Source organism: Onychomys torridus, chromosome 12 (genome assembly GCF_903995425.1).
Source record: "Onychomys torridus chromosome 12, mOncTor1.1, whole genome shotgun sequence".
NCBI classification, from domain to species: Eukaryota; Metazoa; Chordata; class Mammalia; order Rodentia; family Cricetidae; genus Onychomys; species Onychomys torridus.
Window position 1 is genome coordinate 50,471,290 of NC_050454.1, and position 18,330 is coordinate 50,489,619.

At 43.1% G+C, this 18,330-nt stretch overlaps 1 protein-coding gene across 10 annotated transcripts in view; it reads left to right on the top strand.

The window, feature by feature from the left end:
- Positions 1 to 18,330, top strand: part of Robo1 (roundabout guidance receptor 1) — a 1,035,706-nt gene that overhangs the window by 648,911 nt on the left and 368,465 nt on the right. For 4 of the 10 annotated variants that reach the window (XM_036203235.1, XM_036203238.1, XM_036203239.1 and 1 more), the window contains exon 1: positions 2,566 to 3,662. The exons of the other annotated variants lie outside the window; for them this stretch is intronic. In XM_036203235.1, coding sequence (XP_036059128.1) covers positions 3,608 to 3,662 — 55 coding nt within the window. In that variant the 5' untranslated portion in view covers positions 2,566 to 3,607. Of the gene's footprint in view, positions 1 to 2,565; positions 3,663 to 18,330 lie in introns of those variants that run through there. 10 annotated transcript variants of the gene reach the window in all.

Genomic DNA, 18,330 nt, shown 5'->3' on the forward strand with positions numbered 1-18,330 from the left:
CTCCAGAAATACTAGGAGCTATCAATTCACTCAGTGGCTCTTTTTTTTTTTTTTTTTTCATTTTAGGCCAGACCCTTCTCTAGAGTTGGTTTTATTCTTTGCATAAGAAGAATAGTTAGAGCTCATCGGACCTGGAGAATAGGCTTATTTTTACGTCTTACCCCTTATGTAAATGTTCACACTCAGCAGTTGTTTGGACAGAAGTGAGTCAGAGAAAGAGAGTGAGTGAAAGGAAAGAGTTAGGAAAGTTTGCTAGCCCTCTAACTTGCACCTGTTGTGGGTCCCTAATACCGTCTGCACACAAACTCTTAATTTAGAGGCCAATTTTACTGATATACTTGGCAGGACAATTTTAGGAAACACTTTGGATGAGAGTCTGTAATAGCTCTTTCCTGGTGGGTGCTGACTGCTGTCTCCCTATATAATTTCATCTTTAAGGCTGGAACAAAGGTGTTTGATGGTGTAGTCTACTGAAGTTGAGAAACAGGGTTAGTACTGATACAATTTCAACTCAATGGGAATGTGGTGGGTGTTGAAATAGATCTTTAAAAATATTTATTATTATTAGTAGTAGTAGTAGTATTAGTATTAGTAGTAGTAGTAGTAGTAGTAGTAGTGTGTGCGCACATGAGCACAGAGAAGTCAGTAAAGAGCATTTGCTCCTCTAGAACTAGAATCACAGACAGTTGTCCCCTCACCCTGGTGCTAGGAACAGAACAGGGTCTTCCAAAGGCAGTAGACACTCTTTACCACTAAGCCAGCTCTCCAGCTCCCGAGGTGAAATAGATCTTAAGAGATTTCAGTAAAATTGTAAAGACTGGGAGATGTGCTTAGGAAATAATTCCTGCACAGGGTCTGCTTTCTCAGACTGGGTGTGCATGGCAGAGCCTGTGTTTAGCATGCATGAGGCCCTCCCACGCTGAACATGAATGAAGGCGCGCGCACGCATGCACACACACACACACACACACACACACACACACACACACACACTTGCACATGTGCACACACCTAAAATGAAAATAAAAGGATATATCCCTCACTAGATGGAACTTCAAAATCTTTACGTAAAATCCACTTAAATAACCTGAGGATCTGTGGATTTTCTTTTTCTCTTGCTCACCATCATGCTAAGATTATGCATTTCCTATTCCTAGGTTATCTTATCTTAAAAGTACATTTTATTCCAAGAAAAAATATTTTCTGTTTTTCACTAAGTTGATGTTTTTACCAAATCAAAGTATGTCTCTTAGCACTTACTGCACGTTCTTGTTTTTATTGCTGAAAAGATTCTGGTTGACTCTTGGAAATCTTATCGCAGTGTGTTTACCGAGTTTTCAGTCAGCTTTCTCAGGATTACATTGTCTTTCACTTTTAAAGGCAGGGTGCTGTTAACCAGGTTTCTTTCCACAGACAATTGCTCTGAGTTCATGGGTCACAGCAGCCTCAATGACTATACTGCCTTCTTTTAAACTAGTGTTTTAGTTAGCTAGCACATGCACTCACTTAAGGGAAAACTAGAAAAGTAGAATAGTACACACACAAAATGATCCGAATCCTACTCCTCTGGTCCTGTCCTACAAAAAATAAATCCAAATCCTCCTCACTTGCTCTATCCTATGCTGCCTGCCACAGTACTAAGTACTCAGCTCAGAGTCATATACTATAACTTTGAAGACAGTAACTTATTAATGGAAACATTTATGGAGCCTTCAACATACATTATATGGTTTTACCTGTGCTATATATAATAGAAAAGGAAACAACAAATTCACGAAAAAAGTGTCTGTCAACTATCCCGGGAATGTTTTACATTGGGCATAATTGGCCTAATCATGAGGTAGGCCCCACAGCCATCATTTTTCAGAAGAGATAATAAGGTTGGTATGGTCACAAGAATACTACCTAACAGGTGCCTGATACCATGGGATTTAGGGGGCCGTCATTGCAAACTTTAGATTATATGTAGCCTTCCCCCATTTCTTCATCTTCTTTAATTGTTAACTCTCTACTATGTACAAGGTACCAAGTTGAAGAGACTGTCCTGTAAACATAATGAAGTCTCCAAGACCTAACCCTTCACTCCTAGAATTTAGCATTTCTGTAAGGACCCTCACTCAGCAAATTCAATGAAAACAGAGTATCCATGTACTGATAGAGCCTAGATCATTCATTCTATCCTTAAGACTCTTTGCTGAAAGATCAAACCAGTTTCTGTCTGTTTGTTTGTTTAACGAGAATGGGGATGCCTGAAGTTATTTGGAAGTTTAGTGCAATCCCCTGGAAGCGGTAAAGAAGAGGTTAAGAGGGACCTGGAGGATTTTTGAAGGCTTTGGTTTGGGAGGTTCCATTTGGAAAAAGGTGCAGGGGAGACTCGGATGACAAGGGACCCAAGACAAGTTCTCATTCGCTTAGATTTCTGCTCCTGTGTAGTTGAAATCTCACCTGAGGGCGCAATGGGGCACTCCGGGCATGTAGATGGAAATATTAACAAGCAGAACTTGTCTGAGCAGCGCCAGTGAGGACAGGGCAGGGATCGCGCGTCCCCTTTAAAGGTTCCGGAGCCGGGCTGGAAAGGGAGGAAACCCGGGACAGCAGGGACTGAGGGGGAAACCCACAAGCTGCAGAGCCTAGAGGAGGCAGCGTGAGAGCAGAAACTTCAGACGCTGCAGCCCCGGGCGGAGCTCGGGCGAGCCTCGGCAGCGGCATCTTCCCGCTTGCTTCTCCCCACCAACTCGCGGCCGCCCGGAGCTGCCTCTCCGAAGCTTCCAGGAGCACAGGGGTGAGAGCAGCCACCCAGGGAAGTTTGGACTGCAGCTTGCTTTGGAGGTGCGTTCCGCGCGCCCCAGTGGAAGCAGGACCCGGGGCGATGCTGAGTGCTGCGCCGGGCTGGGGGCGCCCGGAAGGCGCGCGTGCATCCGCGGTCCTGTTGCGGTCCCCGGTGCTCTCCGCATCCCGCGAGTGATGGGAACAAGGGCCCGCCCAGGCAGCCGCTATCGCCGTACCGCCCCTTCGCTCCCTCCTGGCGCACGGAGTCACCCAGGCGCACCCCGTGAACCTCGAGACTGTCCTCTCCAGCTGCCGCCGCTACCTTGACTGCAATCACCGCCAGAGGGGGTGGCTGGCTACGGATTGGCTCTCTCCTATAGACGGAGGAGCACTTTTTTGGGGACCCTTCTTCTTCTTCTGTTCTCACACCCCAACTTTGCAATCGCCGCGTAGCGGCGCCCGGGCACACGTAGTGGAGGCGCACGCCGGGAGGCTCGGCAGGACTGTGGAAGCAGGAAACCGCACAACTGCGCCTCCGTTTCGGCTCTTTGTTGTTCGCCTTGGATGATCCTTGAAAGTGGCTGAGCCTCCTCGGAAACCCGGGGCCAGGGAAGACAAACCTTGGAATTTTCCTTTGCAAAGGGCTCTGAGGGATTGACAAGCCTCCGGAGAGGTTGACGAGAAACTGCCCTGCAAACTCTTGGCGGATTGACTCACGTTGCTTATATTAAGCCTTTGTGTGTAGGGTGTATGGTGTGTGGCTTCCATAAATTTGGAGATCCCCGCTTCTGCTCCCTTCTCTTGGCATGAGACTGTATGCAGGACCCACCCGAGGACAATGATCGCGGAGCCTGCTCACTTTTACCTCTTTGGATTAATATGTCTCTGTTCAGGTAACCTGCGTCCTCTTTCTTCAGCCTTGATCTGCTTTGCTTTCCCCCCACTCCACTGTTCATAATCGAACCCTGAACCCTGAACTGACTCGCGGCGACCTCTCCCTTCTAAGGCCAGAGGGGCTCGACCTTTCCAGAACTTCTACAGGAAAAGGTTTCTGGTTTCCCATTTGAGGTTGCCCATCTGGCCTATCACTCCAAACTCCCCTGAAATCTCCCCCAAACCTCCTGGTGGAGATCCTGGCCTTTCACCAAGTTCAGGGCACGCCCAGCTTACTCCGGGGCAGACGCTTGTCTAAGCACTTGGGTGGGAGGAGGCTGCGGGTTGTCCCCAAGTTTTGGTCCCCAGACTGAGACCAAAGTATCATCCATCTGAGGAATCCTGAGGGGTGCTGGGGTGGAGGGGGGGAGGTATGTGTGTGTGTGTCTCGGGGGAGGGTGGCTTGTGATCCCCACTCCCCAGCAATCCAGAATCTCGTCCTCCAATCCACTCCTCCTCTTCAGAGCTCAAGGAGTTGTTAGAAGTTGTTTTATGTAACCAAAGTCTGTAATTAAATTCGATTCCGAAGAAACTTGAGGAAATAACTCCTTCTCATGGTAGGATCTAAACTAGCCACTGCCTGGCTGGGTTCAGAAGGGAAACAGGAGGTTGCCTGGTAGTCCTTCTTGGCCAGACAGAACAGACGGCTGCCTTAGTATTTGTAGGATGAATTAAATAGTTCTGCAACTCCATGGGAAGTGCTGGGAAGATGCAGCTTAAGATGCCTTCTGCCTTAAGAGCAGGCATGCTGTGTGTGCTTGCAGTTTTCCTGTACTCCTTATGAATCCTCAACTATGGATGACTGAACCCTGGACTCAACTTCTGTCTCTTCCTTTGCTAAATTCTGTTTTCAATCACGGATCCGGTTTCAAGCCTACACACCACACACACACACACACACACACACACACACACACACACACACACACTGCACCTTGGGGAATTATTAGAGTCACATACTGAGTGTGCTTCAAGTTGCATCAGGGCCTAAATGTTGGAGTCCCTTAATTTGCACAATTATGAAATAAATTTGAGGCTAGCCTGAACATTTGTGGCCTGTGGTGACTCTTTATGTTTAGATCAAAGGTTTTTTCTTAAGCCAAGAGGCTACAGAAAGAAAAAAAAAAAAACCCAAGAACTAAATGATAGTAAATAAGTGCCTAAAAGAATGTAAGCTCCGGAGAGATGCTTCCTTGGCTGAAAGTTAAAAGGCACATTTGAACTAAGCTCAATAGGGAACACACCAGGTTGTTACTCCTTTGAAGAAAACAGGAGTTGAAATTTCGGCCTATGTCACAGTGGATGGAGGAGAAGCTTAAACCAACACTTTGGGGGCCCTTCCCCCCCACTTCCAACTTCCCCTTTCTGTATGGCAGCCTTTCTTTTCATTTTGCATATCTAGATGTTCCCCACTCCCCATTCTCAGCCATGGATGTAAATCAAAATCGATAAGATCTCTCTCTCCCCCCCTGCCTTTCCTTCTGTACCCCCCTCTCTCTCTCTTCCCCCTCTGTCTCCCCTTACTTTGATTTCCAGCCTCAGATACCTCTGAGATCTTTTTTGTTGATTCACCTTCTCTGTTCAGGTTTGTTCACGTGTGTAAAGGAAGGTGTCAATGTGATGAATGACTGGAGGGGCAGATTACTGAAGATAGGGGGATTAATGGTCATTAGTCACCGTTGGAGCTGAGTTTGTGTATGTTGGGACGCTTTATCATGGCTGTAGATTAAAGATAGGGTCCCACTGATAGGGCATCCCTGAAAGCTGGCCCTGTCAGCCATCACATTCTGTCTTCACTTGGGAAATATGTGGAGGGTGGAGTCTTCGCTCCCGTTGAGTAATAATCTGAACAGTACTTAATATCTGAGGTCCCAATTTGAATAGATGGGGGACGTGTTTAGAATCTTAGCACCCCTCAGGTTTCTGTCTGTCTGGTCATGTTGCTGGTCTCCTTCGCCAAGTTCCAGGCCAGAAGTGGCTTTGTGGCCCTTACGCCTCCTCACTCACATTTTACCTGAAGCTTTTTATTCCTTTGCTAACTTTCACTTAGGGCTCCAAGTCTGAACTTGGGAGGCCAAACCATTGGGCTCCTGGGGTGATTTCATGACCTTGGGCTGCTGTAAAGAACCATGATTGATTAAAAAAAAAAAAAAAAAAAAACAACTTTGCAGAGTTAGGTAAGTAACTAGTAACTTGGATGTACCCAAGACACCTGGTCCGGGAGTGAATGAAGTTCTTGAAAGATTGTGTTTCATGTTTTGCCTCCAGCCTGAGATCACAGTCTAGCACTTGTTAATGGAGTGTATTTAGGAGAAATGTGGTGAGCTTAAATAAATCAAAGTGTACTGAGGGGATAAGGCGCCTTCGACAAGATTTAACCTGTAAAAGCATCTATTGATTGTCAGCTCTTTTTTTCTCTCTTTTTTTGTGTTTAATACTGGCTGCCAATTTAACAAAGTCTACAGTTATCTTCAAAGACATCACAAACTCTGTGTTGGTGGGTTGTTGATGGCATATTGAGTGTTCAGTATTAAGTTTGAGAGTGTTTGCTTTTATAGCCTTGAAGAAAAAAACTTAATGCTGTAAAAAAAAAAATGCAGATTCTATGAAGCAGAAATTTGGATGTAAAGTGGGCCTTTCTTTGGCACGTCATTTTAAAGGTGACTTTATCTAATTGGTTGCTATACTTGTGTTCTTCTTGCCTGTGGATATATATTTTGGGGGTGAGGCAAGGAACATGAGGGGCTACCACGAAAACAAAACAGTGCTATGAAGTCTCTCAGAAGCTCAGCCCGCATGTGCCATCATAAACATCTTACTGAGCTCCTGGCTCAGACTCGCTTTCCTGTGAAGAAATGATTGAATTTCCATCCGGATTTCCAACACAGGGCAAGTCCCCCAGTGCTCTCTTTTTCTTCCTTGTGGAGGTGTGTTTCTTTACACATCTTTTGGGAAGTTTTGTGGTTTGGGACAGCGTCTCCCCCCAACTCTTTTGGATCTCTTCCTCCCCTCTCTCACTCTTCCTCCCTGCCCCTCCCCACATGAGTTACTTCAACCTGTGCGGATTAGTTTTTAAATTTTGAAAATGTATCCTTATTGTGTGGGCGTGGTGTGTGTGTGTGTGTGTGTGTGTGTGTGTGTGTGTGTGTGTGCACGTGTGCGTGTACAGATGGGCGGCTCACACGCACATGCAGATGCTCAGGTGTCATGGTACACTTGTGGAAGGAAGTGAAAGGCCTAATTTCAGGAGTTTTGATGCAGTCAATGTCTCTTTTTTTCTGCTGTGCTGTGCACTGTGTCCTAACTGGCTTCACGCCTCTGGGGAAGCTTCCTGCCTCAGCTTCCCAGCTCACTCCCAGAGTTCTAGGATTACAGATGAACTAGCAAATCTAGCCTTTCTACATGGATCCTGGGGATCACACTCATATTGGCAGGCTTAGGTGTTTTATCGGCTGGACTGGATTGCTGACCCATATTATTATTATTTTTTAATTTTTTAAACATACAGTCTTGTTGGATTTTAGATATAAATACCTAAATTCTTGATATTTTAACAAATATCTCTGTCCCCTGATAATGGGTCCTCTAACACTTAAGATTTGTGGCTGAGCTGCTGTAAAAGAGAATGTTTACCTGAAGACGTCTTTCTGGAGTTTTACTATGACAAATGAAATATTCTCCTGTCAAAGTGGTATAAAACACTCCGTTTCAACTAACAGTGACAATTGTTTACTTATTTTTTATAGTGAGCAGATTTTAGCTATAACAATGTTTATAATGGAAAAATAGCTGGGTTCCAGGAATGCAATTGGAAGGACTTTTAGGAATACATTATTCAGTGAAAGTCCTAAATGGTTGAGCCTTCATCTGTTAACTTCTGTGTTCATAAAAGATGCTAAGGCAAGATTTATGTTCATTTTTTAAAATTTATTTTTGCGTGTGAGTGTGGTGGATACACGTATGTGTGGGTGTTTCTGACTTTGTACACATGGTGTCCAGCGGGCACATCAAATGCCCTTACTCTGTTACCTTCAGCCTGATTCCTTTGAGACAGGTTCTCTCATTGAATTTGGAACAAAGCTGGCAGTCAGCAAACCTCAGTGATCCCTGTTTAGGTTGCCCTCAGCACTGGAGTTACAGGCTCTGCCTCACTTGTGTGGGTGCTGGGAATTTGAAGTTAGGTCTTCAGGCTTGCACAGCAAGAGCATGGTGAATCATCTTGCTAGCCCTTAATTTCTTTAAAAAATGCTCAGTTGTTAACACAGAAATGGAAACCTGCCTAAAAACTTGAATTTTTTTTTAATGCTAGAAATTATAAGGAAATCAAAGTTAGGCCTAAGATAATCTAGAGAATATGTAAGTTTGGGAATAAGAAAGGGCAAAGAGAAAAATAGAGCATAAGTTTAAAGAAATGCAGTAGAGGGTGAGATCTGTAATTATAAGATGTTTGTTTTGTTTGCATGAGACAGGGTCTTATTAAGTAAGATCTTATTAAGTAAGGTTAGCTGGAACATACAGAGATCTGCATGCCTCTGTCTCTCAAATGCTAGGATTAAGGCCTAGCCCTTAACCTGGTTAAAATACATGGAGAAAGTGTGAGGTGGAGATGTAGCTTAGTGGTAAGGTGTTTGCCTATCTTGTGCAAGACCCCGGGTCTGATCGCCAGTACCATAAATCCACCCCCCACCTCTCTCTCTCTCTCTCTCTCTCTCTCTCTCTCTCTCTCTCACACACACACACACACACACACACACATACACACACACACAAACAAAAAACAAAACAAAACAAACCCCACCCTCCACACAGACATGGGGGTGAAAGGAGGGTAGGGTGCATGTGGAAGTCCAGTCCATTCTAAGGGAATTCTGTCCATGTTCCTTGACCACACACAGCAGGAAAACCTAACTAGGAGGGCTAAGGGTTTATGAAAATCTGACACCAGTGTTTGTGCTCTGTGTTTAGCAACTACGTAAAGAACCAGATCTCTTACATTTCATAAAGTAAAAGCAGTGGAAACCCATCCCAACCTTTAATGCAGTGAAAGGATTCCTTTGAGACTGCAGTTCATAAGACTTTACACTGTTGTCTGCGTCATATCTGCAAAGGAGTGGACACTAAAGAGTACCAGTGTCCTCACATCACACCTTTTCCTTAGAGGAGGTAAGGGAAGTGACAGGAGGAAATAATTTAAAAATGAGTTTGAGTTCAAATTCCGGGGTGAAGTAGGAAGCTTTTGATGACTTCCGTGAGTGCATGAATCCCCAACTCCCACTTACTAGACGTTCATCACTGTCTTATGCAACATTTATGAGAGCCCTATGGCAGAGGTGGTGTTAGAGGTTAGATGTTTACTTACTTTTACTTTATAGTTATGGAAACATCACTGAGGAGCTGGGAAATGAGGATGAGGCCGGTATTTGAACCAGGCTTGTTCTAAATTCTTTGTAAATGTAAAATTGTCCAAGTTGAAAAAGAGAATTGAAGGTTAAAAAAAAAAAAGACATGGCTCCATCTCCTTTTACTTTACCCCATGTGAATTTGAACTTGAAAATTTGAAAGGGAGACATTATGTTTCCTGTCGTTAAGAAAATGGTCTTTAAGCCTTTAGATCACCCAGAAAGAAAAGTCCATTCTTTACATCTAACCAGATTGCATTCAGCTTTGATCCCATCTGGGCTGAAAGTCGGGGGACTCATTGTATGTCAAAACACGGTCTGCTGGAGGTATAGATGCATATAGATCCCAAGTTGTGTTTGCGAAAATGAATGCTGTTCTCTTTCATGCACACTTCAGGAGAGATTTTTTTTTTTTCTTTTCTGAATCTCAAGGCAAATAATTGGTACTTGTCAGGGAAGAGCCTGCAGAGAGACAATCATTTCCCCTGTGGTTGCTCTTACCCTCTGGGTGAGCTATGGGCTGGCAGTCATTTAGCAGTAGATGAACCCTTCTGCTTGATTGCTCTTCACAGATGACGCACTTCATGGTTACTGATCATGGAAGGGTTGAGCATTAATACCTGGTTGATCAGCTGCTTAGGAACTGCTTATGCATAGCCAATAAAGTGGCCATCCTGTGGAGATCAAAAGACCACCTCCTTTCCAGTTCTGGATTAGAGTGGTTTCCTTTTCTCTACCTCCAATTTCAGCCCTTTGGTTCAATCTTGTTGCTGACCAAGAGGAAGCAGAAAAGATTATAGTGTACGGGGAGGTAGCTTTGATCTCCACCCGCCTCACTCTCTCTTGATATTTCTAACACTGGATGGTTTCATGTTGCTTCCTTGATGGGAGAGCCATGCCTCATTACCCATCATCCAAAACAGGCTTCTACAAATTTCCTTAACTTCTTTTTATTTGGCTTCCAAACATCTTACGAAAGTGTTGTTCTTCACTCAAAAAGTGTTTTGAACAGTATGACGGTGCGTATTTCTGATTTCATTCATGGAGAGAAGTCCCATTGTGTCTACAGCTGTGCATGGCTTAAGAGTTGGAGAGAACATCTACTCCTTGTGTTTCATTCATTTGGCTTTGTGGGGGTATATGCATAGATGACAAACAGAACTTAGTCAAGTCTGATGTTAACTAGCCTATGGTTTTAATGCCTGCCTGCCAGTTTGATACTTAGGTGAAGCTTTGAAAGCACCACGAATGGATACAAGCAGATGCCGACAGAGTGCTGTGGTTCCTGTTACGTGCCAAGTGATTGACTGACATGTATGTTATAGGAAGTAATCAGTGTTGATTCATAGTAAGGCCCTGTATCTGAAGGATCTAATACAAACAGCCAGCATCTTTGAAAAGTACTCCTTGCAAGAGCAATTCACCATTACAGTTTTCAAAGATGCTCTTGATTGGATTTTAGAAAGCATCCAGTTGGAAATATACTCCTCTTTTCTAGCTGTAGAGACCTTGAGAGCAGGGATCAATTAATTCTCCACTGTCAGTTATGGAAGGAGCAGTTCCCTAGAATTACTTGGGAGGAGTTCAGTTTGAGACTATTAGGTGTTCAATTCATTAAAAGGAGACATATATTTTTATTGTATGTGTATGTGTGTGCTTTTATTGTATGTGTATGTGTGTGCTTCGCTGTGTGTTCACCATGTGCCTACAGGAACCCTCAGGCCAGAAGAGAGCATCAGATTCCCTGGAAGAGAGTTACAGGTCATTGTGAGCTGCCTGATGTGCCTTCTGGGAACCCAATCTAGGTCCTCCGAGAGAGCAAGAAGTTTCCACACCTGCTGAGCCAACTCTCCAGCCTCAGGGGCTCCACCTTTTATTGCCACCTCCCTACAGATCCTTCACTGAATGTGAAGAAAAATATTTGAAGATTACAATTGTTGGATGTACTTATTTAATACTTTAAAAATCCTTTCTGGGGTTTGCCATCTCCTGATTTAATTGTAAGCTTTAAGGACAACAGGAGATAACTCTCAGAGGCCGGAACTGAACTTCTGTCCACCAAGGTGATTTTGTGACTGTTGTTGTTAGTGTTAGTTGTCAAGTTGGGAAAAGGGGACTGCAGTTGAGGAATTGCCTCCATTGTGCTGGCTGTGGGCATATCCATGGAGCATTTTTCATGATTATTAATTGATGGAGGAGAACCCAGCGCCCTGTGGGAGATGCCGTCCCCAGGCAAGTGGGTCTAGAGTAGGTGAGAAAGGTAGCTGAGACAGACAAGCAGCGTTCCATCAAGTGGTGGGCTTCCACGGTGTCAACTTCAGGACCTGCTTCCATGTTCCTGCCTTGAGGGCTTGCCCTGGCTTCCCTTCAAGGACAGACTGCAGACCTGAAAGCAAAATAGACCCTTTCTTCCCCCGTTTGGTTTTGATCAAGGTTTGGTCACAGAAACCAAAAGCATATACTGATGTCCCTTTCAAGATTGTGTCGCTGCAGATAATGCTGGGCAGATCAACAAAGTTTTATAATTTCATCTCTCTTGTGGCCTGAGGATTCCTCCTGTAGGCACATGGTGAACACACAGCGAAGCACACGCATACACATACAATAAATAACCTGCATTCTGTTCTATTTTCCTGCTTTAGTGTATGATTTTTTTTAAAATTTTTTTTTTGTTTTTTAAGTAGTGATGAACTAAATTCTAACTTGGCTCAAGCAATGTGCCTATCCCTTTCATAGGAAACTAAACCTCCGCTTTTAGTTCCTTGGATCTAAAGCTGGTTTTGTTGATTAAGGCTTGCTTTAGAAGGCAGCCTTTATCACGTCCAGGCATCACTGAAATGGGGCTTGCTCGTATAACAGAGTGAGAGAAAGCACTTTTGTACGCGTTAACTACACACCTCAGGGTAACTTTAAACGGCTCCAGCTTCTTGGTTCGTGAAGTATTTCAGTCACTCCAGACCATTCAATTAGCAAGCTGTGTGTATAAAAGTAAACTACCTCATACAGCCTGTGGGAGATAAAACTCATCAGTTTCAACCCCGACCTCCCCCCCTGCCCCCCCCCCCAATGTGGGGAAGCAAGAGTTCCCCAGCAAGCTTTTTATTAAGCTTACTACTACAACTTTCTTAAGTGAATGAGTTTCTCCACTCCCAAGTTTCCTAAACCTAAGCAAATAGCAGGACAGTAGGAGAGAAGCCAGGCCTTCATTTGGAGAGCTCTGCATATGCGCAACACATTTGTCCCTGTGGAGGGCTTCGCCTTTCATCTCCATGAGTTCGGATTGGACAGAAGCTGCCTAAGCGCAGCTTTCCATTAGATTTAGTGTGGTGAGAAAGGAAAGGAAATCCATTGAGTTGTTTGGTCTTTAACTGCTGGGAGATTATCACTCCTTAGAAGCATATAGTAAATATTCTTTCACATGGTAAGAACCCAAGCATTATTAATTCAATGACGAATCGATGCCGTGTTTGCCCACTTGTGTACCCTGAATCCGAAGGACAAGGAATCCATGACAATATCTCTGATAAAAATAGTAGTATTGATAAAGTCAGACGTCTACTGGGTGGCGCTATCTTCATGGCAAAGTGCTAACATGCCTTATCTTCTCACTGGAAGCAGCCCCTTTCAGAAGGAATGTGTGCTGTTATCCCCACTCATCAACATGGAAACGAGGCTGAGAAAAGTTAAGCTCTTGAGGATCATTGGCAGTGAGTTGGAGCGAGGATCTGGAAGCAAGCTGCCTGGTGTCCGAAGTCTTGCTGCTCACAGTTAAGCACATGGGAATTGCTCTCTCAGGATGCTTGGGTTGTCTTGGTTTGTTTTGCTCTTACAGGGCACTGGGCTGGGATGCCACCTTGATTCATTTCCTTGTTGGGCATTAGATCTTTTTGTCTACTGTCCACTCTCCTTTTCTACTGTGAAATGATAGTTTGCATGGAGGAAATCACCCTGGTATTACATGCCACAGATCACAAAGTTACCTTACAAACGTGGCATGGCTGTGTAATATTCAGTCCTGTCCGGTTTGGGGGAATAAAGTGGAAATAGTAAGACCCAAGTAAGTTTTCTGAGAGTTGAGTAGGTGAATCGAAGTTTTCTGATAGTTGCATAGGTGAATCGAAGTCAGCCCCACCGGAAGTAAACTTCTCTGAGAAAATGATCATTGAAGTGGAGTTGTTTTAGGTTTGGAAATGAATGCTTTATTGGTGATAAGATGTTATTGATGACCTGGTAAGAGGAGCTGTGTTAGAATTAGTGCCCGGTGTTTCTTTAAGGTCTATCCTTCTCCAGTGACAGGTTTCAGAGCAAACAGAGAAAAATAAAGCATTGAAAAACACTAAAGAACAAAAACCATGGTCCCTGCTGGTCAGACTTGAGTGATTCCACAGTCCTTAAGAAGAAACAGCAGCATAAATGGCACACTTCCAGAAGCAATCAGTGCGTTTCTGAAACGTTATTCTTTTTTTTTAAGTTGTTTTAGAGACATCTTTTTAATCATGACTCCTATTTCTTAAGTATGACTTTCTGAGGTCAACTTGGTAGTTGCCCCAATGTTATTTCCAAAGGTGCAGATGGGACCATATATTTATATTCTCTGTTTCTTGAGTTGATGCAAGGCTTCAAGGTGGAGTGACCTTTCTTTCAGTTTCTTATTCAATAGCAGAATAAAGCAGTAGCATGTCTGAGGCCCTCACTTCACTGAGCTTTGGAGTCTTACCCTAAGTGTTTCCTCCTAAGTTAACATCTGTAAATATTTATTTATTTATCTATTTGTTTGTTTGTTTGTTTTTTTGTTTATTTATATTTGTGTGTGCATATGTGTGAGCAAACATATTCCAAGGAGGGAGAAGTCAGGTACAACTTATGTGTGTCTATTTTCTCCATCCACTGTGTAGCTTCTGGGGATGAAACTTGGGTCACCATGCTTGGGGCCGGCCATATGCCTCTCCTTGCTGAGCCATCTCACTGGTCCCTCCATAAGGACTTTTACCCTGTCTTAAAGTATACCTCCTAATAAATTTGTTTACATGCATTCATTGCTTGCACTGTGCTATTCTTTAATGCTACTTGTTGATTATTTTATTTAGCTTTTATTTTTAAATGTGTATGTGCGCGCGTGCGCGTGCGTGTGCGTGCGTGCGTGCGTGCGTGTGTGCGTGCGTGTGTGTGTGTGTGTGTGTATGTACACATAGATGTCAGAACAAAATGTTGGATCCTCTGGAGCTGTCATGTGGGTACTGGAAACTGAACTTAGGAACTGAACCTAGGCCCTCTGTAAGAGCAGCAAGTGGTCACAAACCACTGAGCGATCTCTCTAGCCCTGTACTTGTTTAATAGTAATCGAGATTAATAACACTGTTTTATTCATCTTGGCCACACCCTCAGCCGATTATTGTTCTTTCAAAATTAATTATTGCTATCATTATGTGTGTGACATATGATGCAGGTGCCATGATGCTTGTGTGGAGGTTGGAGGACTTTTGTAGAGTTGGTCCTGGGAATCCAGCTCAGGTCATCAGGCTTATCTACTGATCCATCTAGCTGCCCAGTTAATGTTTTTAATGTGCTTCGTAGGGACCTTCCTAAAGATAGCTTGAGGATTCTTAATCATCATCATTTGAAGAATCCATGTTCTTTTTTAATTTTTTAACTTAAAACGTAGAAAACATGTAGCTTTCAGTTTCTACCTTATCTTTCATTTTACCTGGAAGATCTTACATTATATAGATTCTAGTGATTTTTTTTCTGGACCCAGAGATTTAAAATGATTTAAGAAACTAGGTACTCGTTTCCTTAAGATAATTTCCATTTAGTCTAAAACCATAGTTCATGGGAAAATAAAAACAAAAGACAACAGAAATCTGTGAGATTCTGTTTTCTGTCTGATAATAATTTTTAATGAGTAAAAACTGAGATGTCTGCTCAGGGCTTCTATGTGGCAGAAAATGCTGAAATAAGGTACTGGGCAAAATGAGCTGGAGCTTGCTCTGGAGAACGAGGGTAGGGGTATAGTCAAACTTGCAAGGAGTTTTCAGAGAAGTCATAAACCCTTTTAGGAAATTCCTCCAAGTGATAAATGGTGTATTGATGTCTAAATTGATAATGAAATAATAACAACAAAAGTCCTCAGAACAAATGCAGCCCACTGGTCACCGTTTTTGTGGCTGTGGTATCATAATGTCACTTCTGCATAGGACTGATCTGTGTCTTGAAGCATGCTCCTGCCCTGCCTGACTCTCTTTTCCATTCCTGGTCTTTGTCTTTTCCTCATTGTGTTATAACCAGTTAACTGGTTACATTAATGGCTTATTTATTTAACCCAAAGCTCCTGCCTTTATTGGGCTCTGTTTACAGTTTACAAATAGTATTTGGTGAGTGAGGCAAAGTAAATCATTGGTTTTACTGTTTGTGTTTATTCTGTTGTCTTAAAGCAAACAAACAAAAAACACCAAACCACAAGTGCTTGGTGAGCCAGGAGCCCCTGGTGAACTCAACAAATAATTATAGTCTTGAATAAGAAGAGAGGTGATCAACGCAGTTCTGAGGGTTGACTGATTACTTCCAAGAGAGGCATCGCCATGTTGCGTTGAATTACAGGCTGAGAAAATACACTAAGGACACAGAAAAAAGAAAAACGGGTAAAACTGAGGCTATAGAAAATGGCAAAAAGCTGTGTGTGTCCTTGTGTGAGAATTTATTGCAAGATCTTAACCTAGATCTCAGTTCCTTTCCTTTCATTATTTGTATACAGATCATTAGCTGGTTGACAGAAATATTATCATGAGGGAAGCTTAATCGAAAAGTCAGTAATCAGTTCCAATTGAATATTAACCAGACATGAAAATGAAGCATGCCTGGACTAACCTGTCAGTGAAAGTGTAATTTAATTTGTGAAGTATTGATTTATATATGGTTTTGAAGACTATATCTAACATTTCTGTGAGGAATCTTGTGCATAATTCATAAATGTTTCTCAAATAACATTTGGAGGATTTCGTTGAACACCATAGATATTTAATTGGCTCAGGTAGTCAAGATATATCACAAAGCTATAGATATGAGGAAACTTACATTAACTGTTCTCCTTATTCTCCCAAGAATACCTAGGTTATTTCTTGGAAGATGTAAGTAAATTCTTTCTACATGTAGAATTTTTTTTTAACATCATTTTGTTTCACCGCCAAGTGCATGGGATTGCTTTCTGTGTCTGAACAGCTCATCGTGGGGGGAATAATATGTCAGGGTCCCATCGGGGATCATTAGAGGCATTACTCATGTAAGACATCTATCAGGGCATCTCTCCTCATGCTAAATTCGAGAGCTGCAGCTCCGAAATAATATGAGATGCTCACAGGCATGAGGCAGGGAATCACTTCTGAGTGGGAGAAGGTCAAGGCACGGGCAGGGGAGAGGTCAGAAGCAGTAATGTGCCCCGAGCAAGAAGAGCAGATGCATTGGAGGCTGGAAGCCATCCCCAGCATTTCATTGTCCACAGGAGGCATGTTTAAAGATGAGCATTATCCGGTACTTTGACAAAATAGCCTGCCAAGAATAACTGACCCTTCATCCCATGAAAGGGTGGCTGTGATTTCCACATTTCTTTGGAAATCATTTCTGTAGTTGAATTGCCTCAGTCCAGTTGATCGTTAGCAGCTCTGGGACCAGAAGGCTGGCTCTTCTACTTCCTTATATATAAGTGCTTCTTTCTTTGTGACTATAGACATGTTAGATTTGTATATATTAGGAGAAAAATGCCTATGCTTGTATTGGCATTATTGGTTAGCATACGTGGTAGACCTGCTTAGTTAGGGAAACAACTTGGGTCATGTGAATAACTCCTCGCACCACACTGGCTTTTCTGAAAGCTGTCTTCTGTCTCTGGGGGTGCTCTGCCCAGACACTTTCATATGGGTTCATTTGCTTCCATTTTCCTATGGATCTATCTATACGGTGCATACTCCAGAAAGCTTTAGCTACTTGGTCTACATACTGAGTGCCCAGCTGATGGATTTGTTTCTCTAGCATCCTGTACAAAACTCCCTTTGCCTACCTACTTACATCATGACTTCCTACACATAGTGTTTCAGGTCTCCTTTCAGACTCTGAAGGTCTATGATTAGTTAATCACTTATAACCAATACATGGGCCTGTCTGTGAGTTATTAAGTGATGCAGTGAATAAAACTGGGTTAGGAGGTTTCTTTTGCTTTGATCGGAGTAATAGAAATGATTAATATTTATTTCTTTTATTTATTTCATTGCTTATTTGTCTGAGTCAGGTTCTTAGTATGTGGTTGTGACTGGCCCCGTATTTGCTATGTACACCAGGCTGACCTGGAACTCAGAGAGATCTGCTTCCCTCTGCCTGCTAGGTACTGGGATTAAAGAAGACGTGTGCCACCACACCCATCTCCCTCATTTTGGGGGAAAGAATATTATACTTTTAGAAATAAGAAAGTGAACAATTGGAAGGAAATGCTAGAATTACTAAAGGTAAGAAAAACAAGAACACTTAGTTAAGCATTGGGTGTTAGAAGAGGGACTGATAGGACTTTGGATGTCTATGCTAGCTTGGAGTTTGTGACTTTTGCAATGATATCTTCTATGGCCTCCCTGTGGAACAGTGAGAAGAAACACTGCTTTGACCCAGAGTAGGTTATTGTTCTTTCCTGGTCATTGAAAGGCTTTTCTTCATGCTGGGGGCGGGGGGTGGAGGTTGCGGGTGGGGTGGGTTTGGGGGTGTTCCTCATCTGTGCAATGCAGGCATCCAACTAGTTGACATTTAGGTTGCTTCCAGAGTTAGGTTTTGTAGTATTTAGCCCAGAGACAACCCAGAAAGCTAACTTACCCTTTGCTGGGTGTGCTCTTAGTGTGGCTTGCTATCTGGTGCAGTGATTGTGAAAGAGAAGGTTCTAGAGGTTCAGTCTACTGCTGTGAATGGTCATGTTGGGTTGCCTTATCTGTTAGATGGAGTACTGGGTAAGAATCCCATGCAATTTAAATAAATTAGCATATGTAAAGGGCTTAGAATTGGTTTAACCTGTTTGTGTATTTGAGGGTGCAATGTTACCTTGTTTATTTCTAGTTTACCTGTTGAGGGTGTTGGCCAAAGTCTTTTGAAAGATACTCCTTCCTGTACCCAGGATGGAACCTTTGCACCTTGCCTAAACTTAAAAACAACTGCTAGGGTAGCATCCTCATGGTCAGACTCCTAGCGACTGAAGACAACA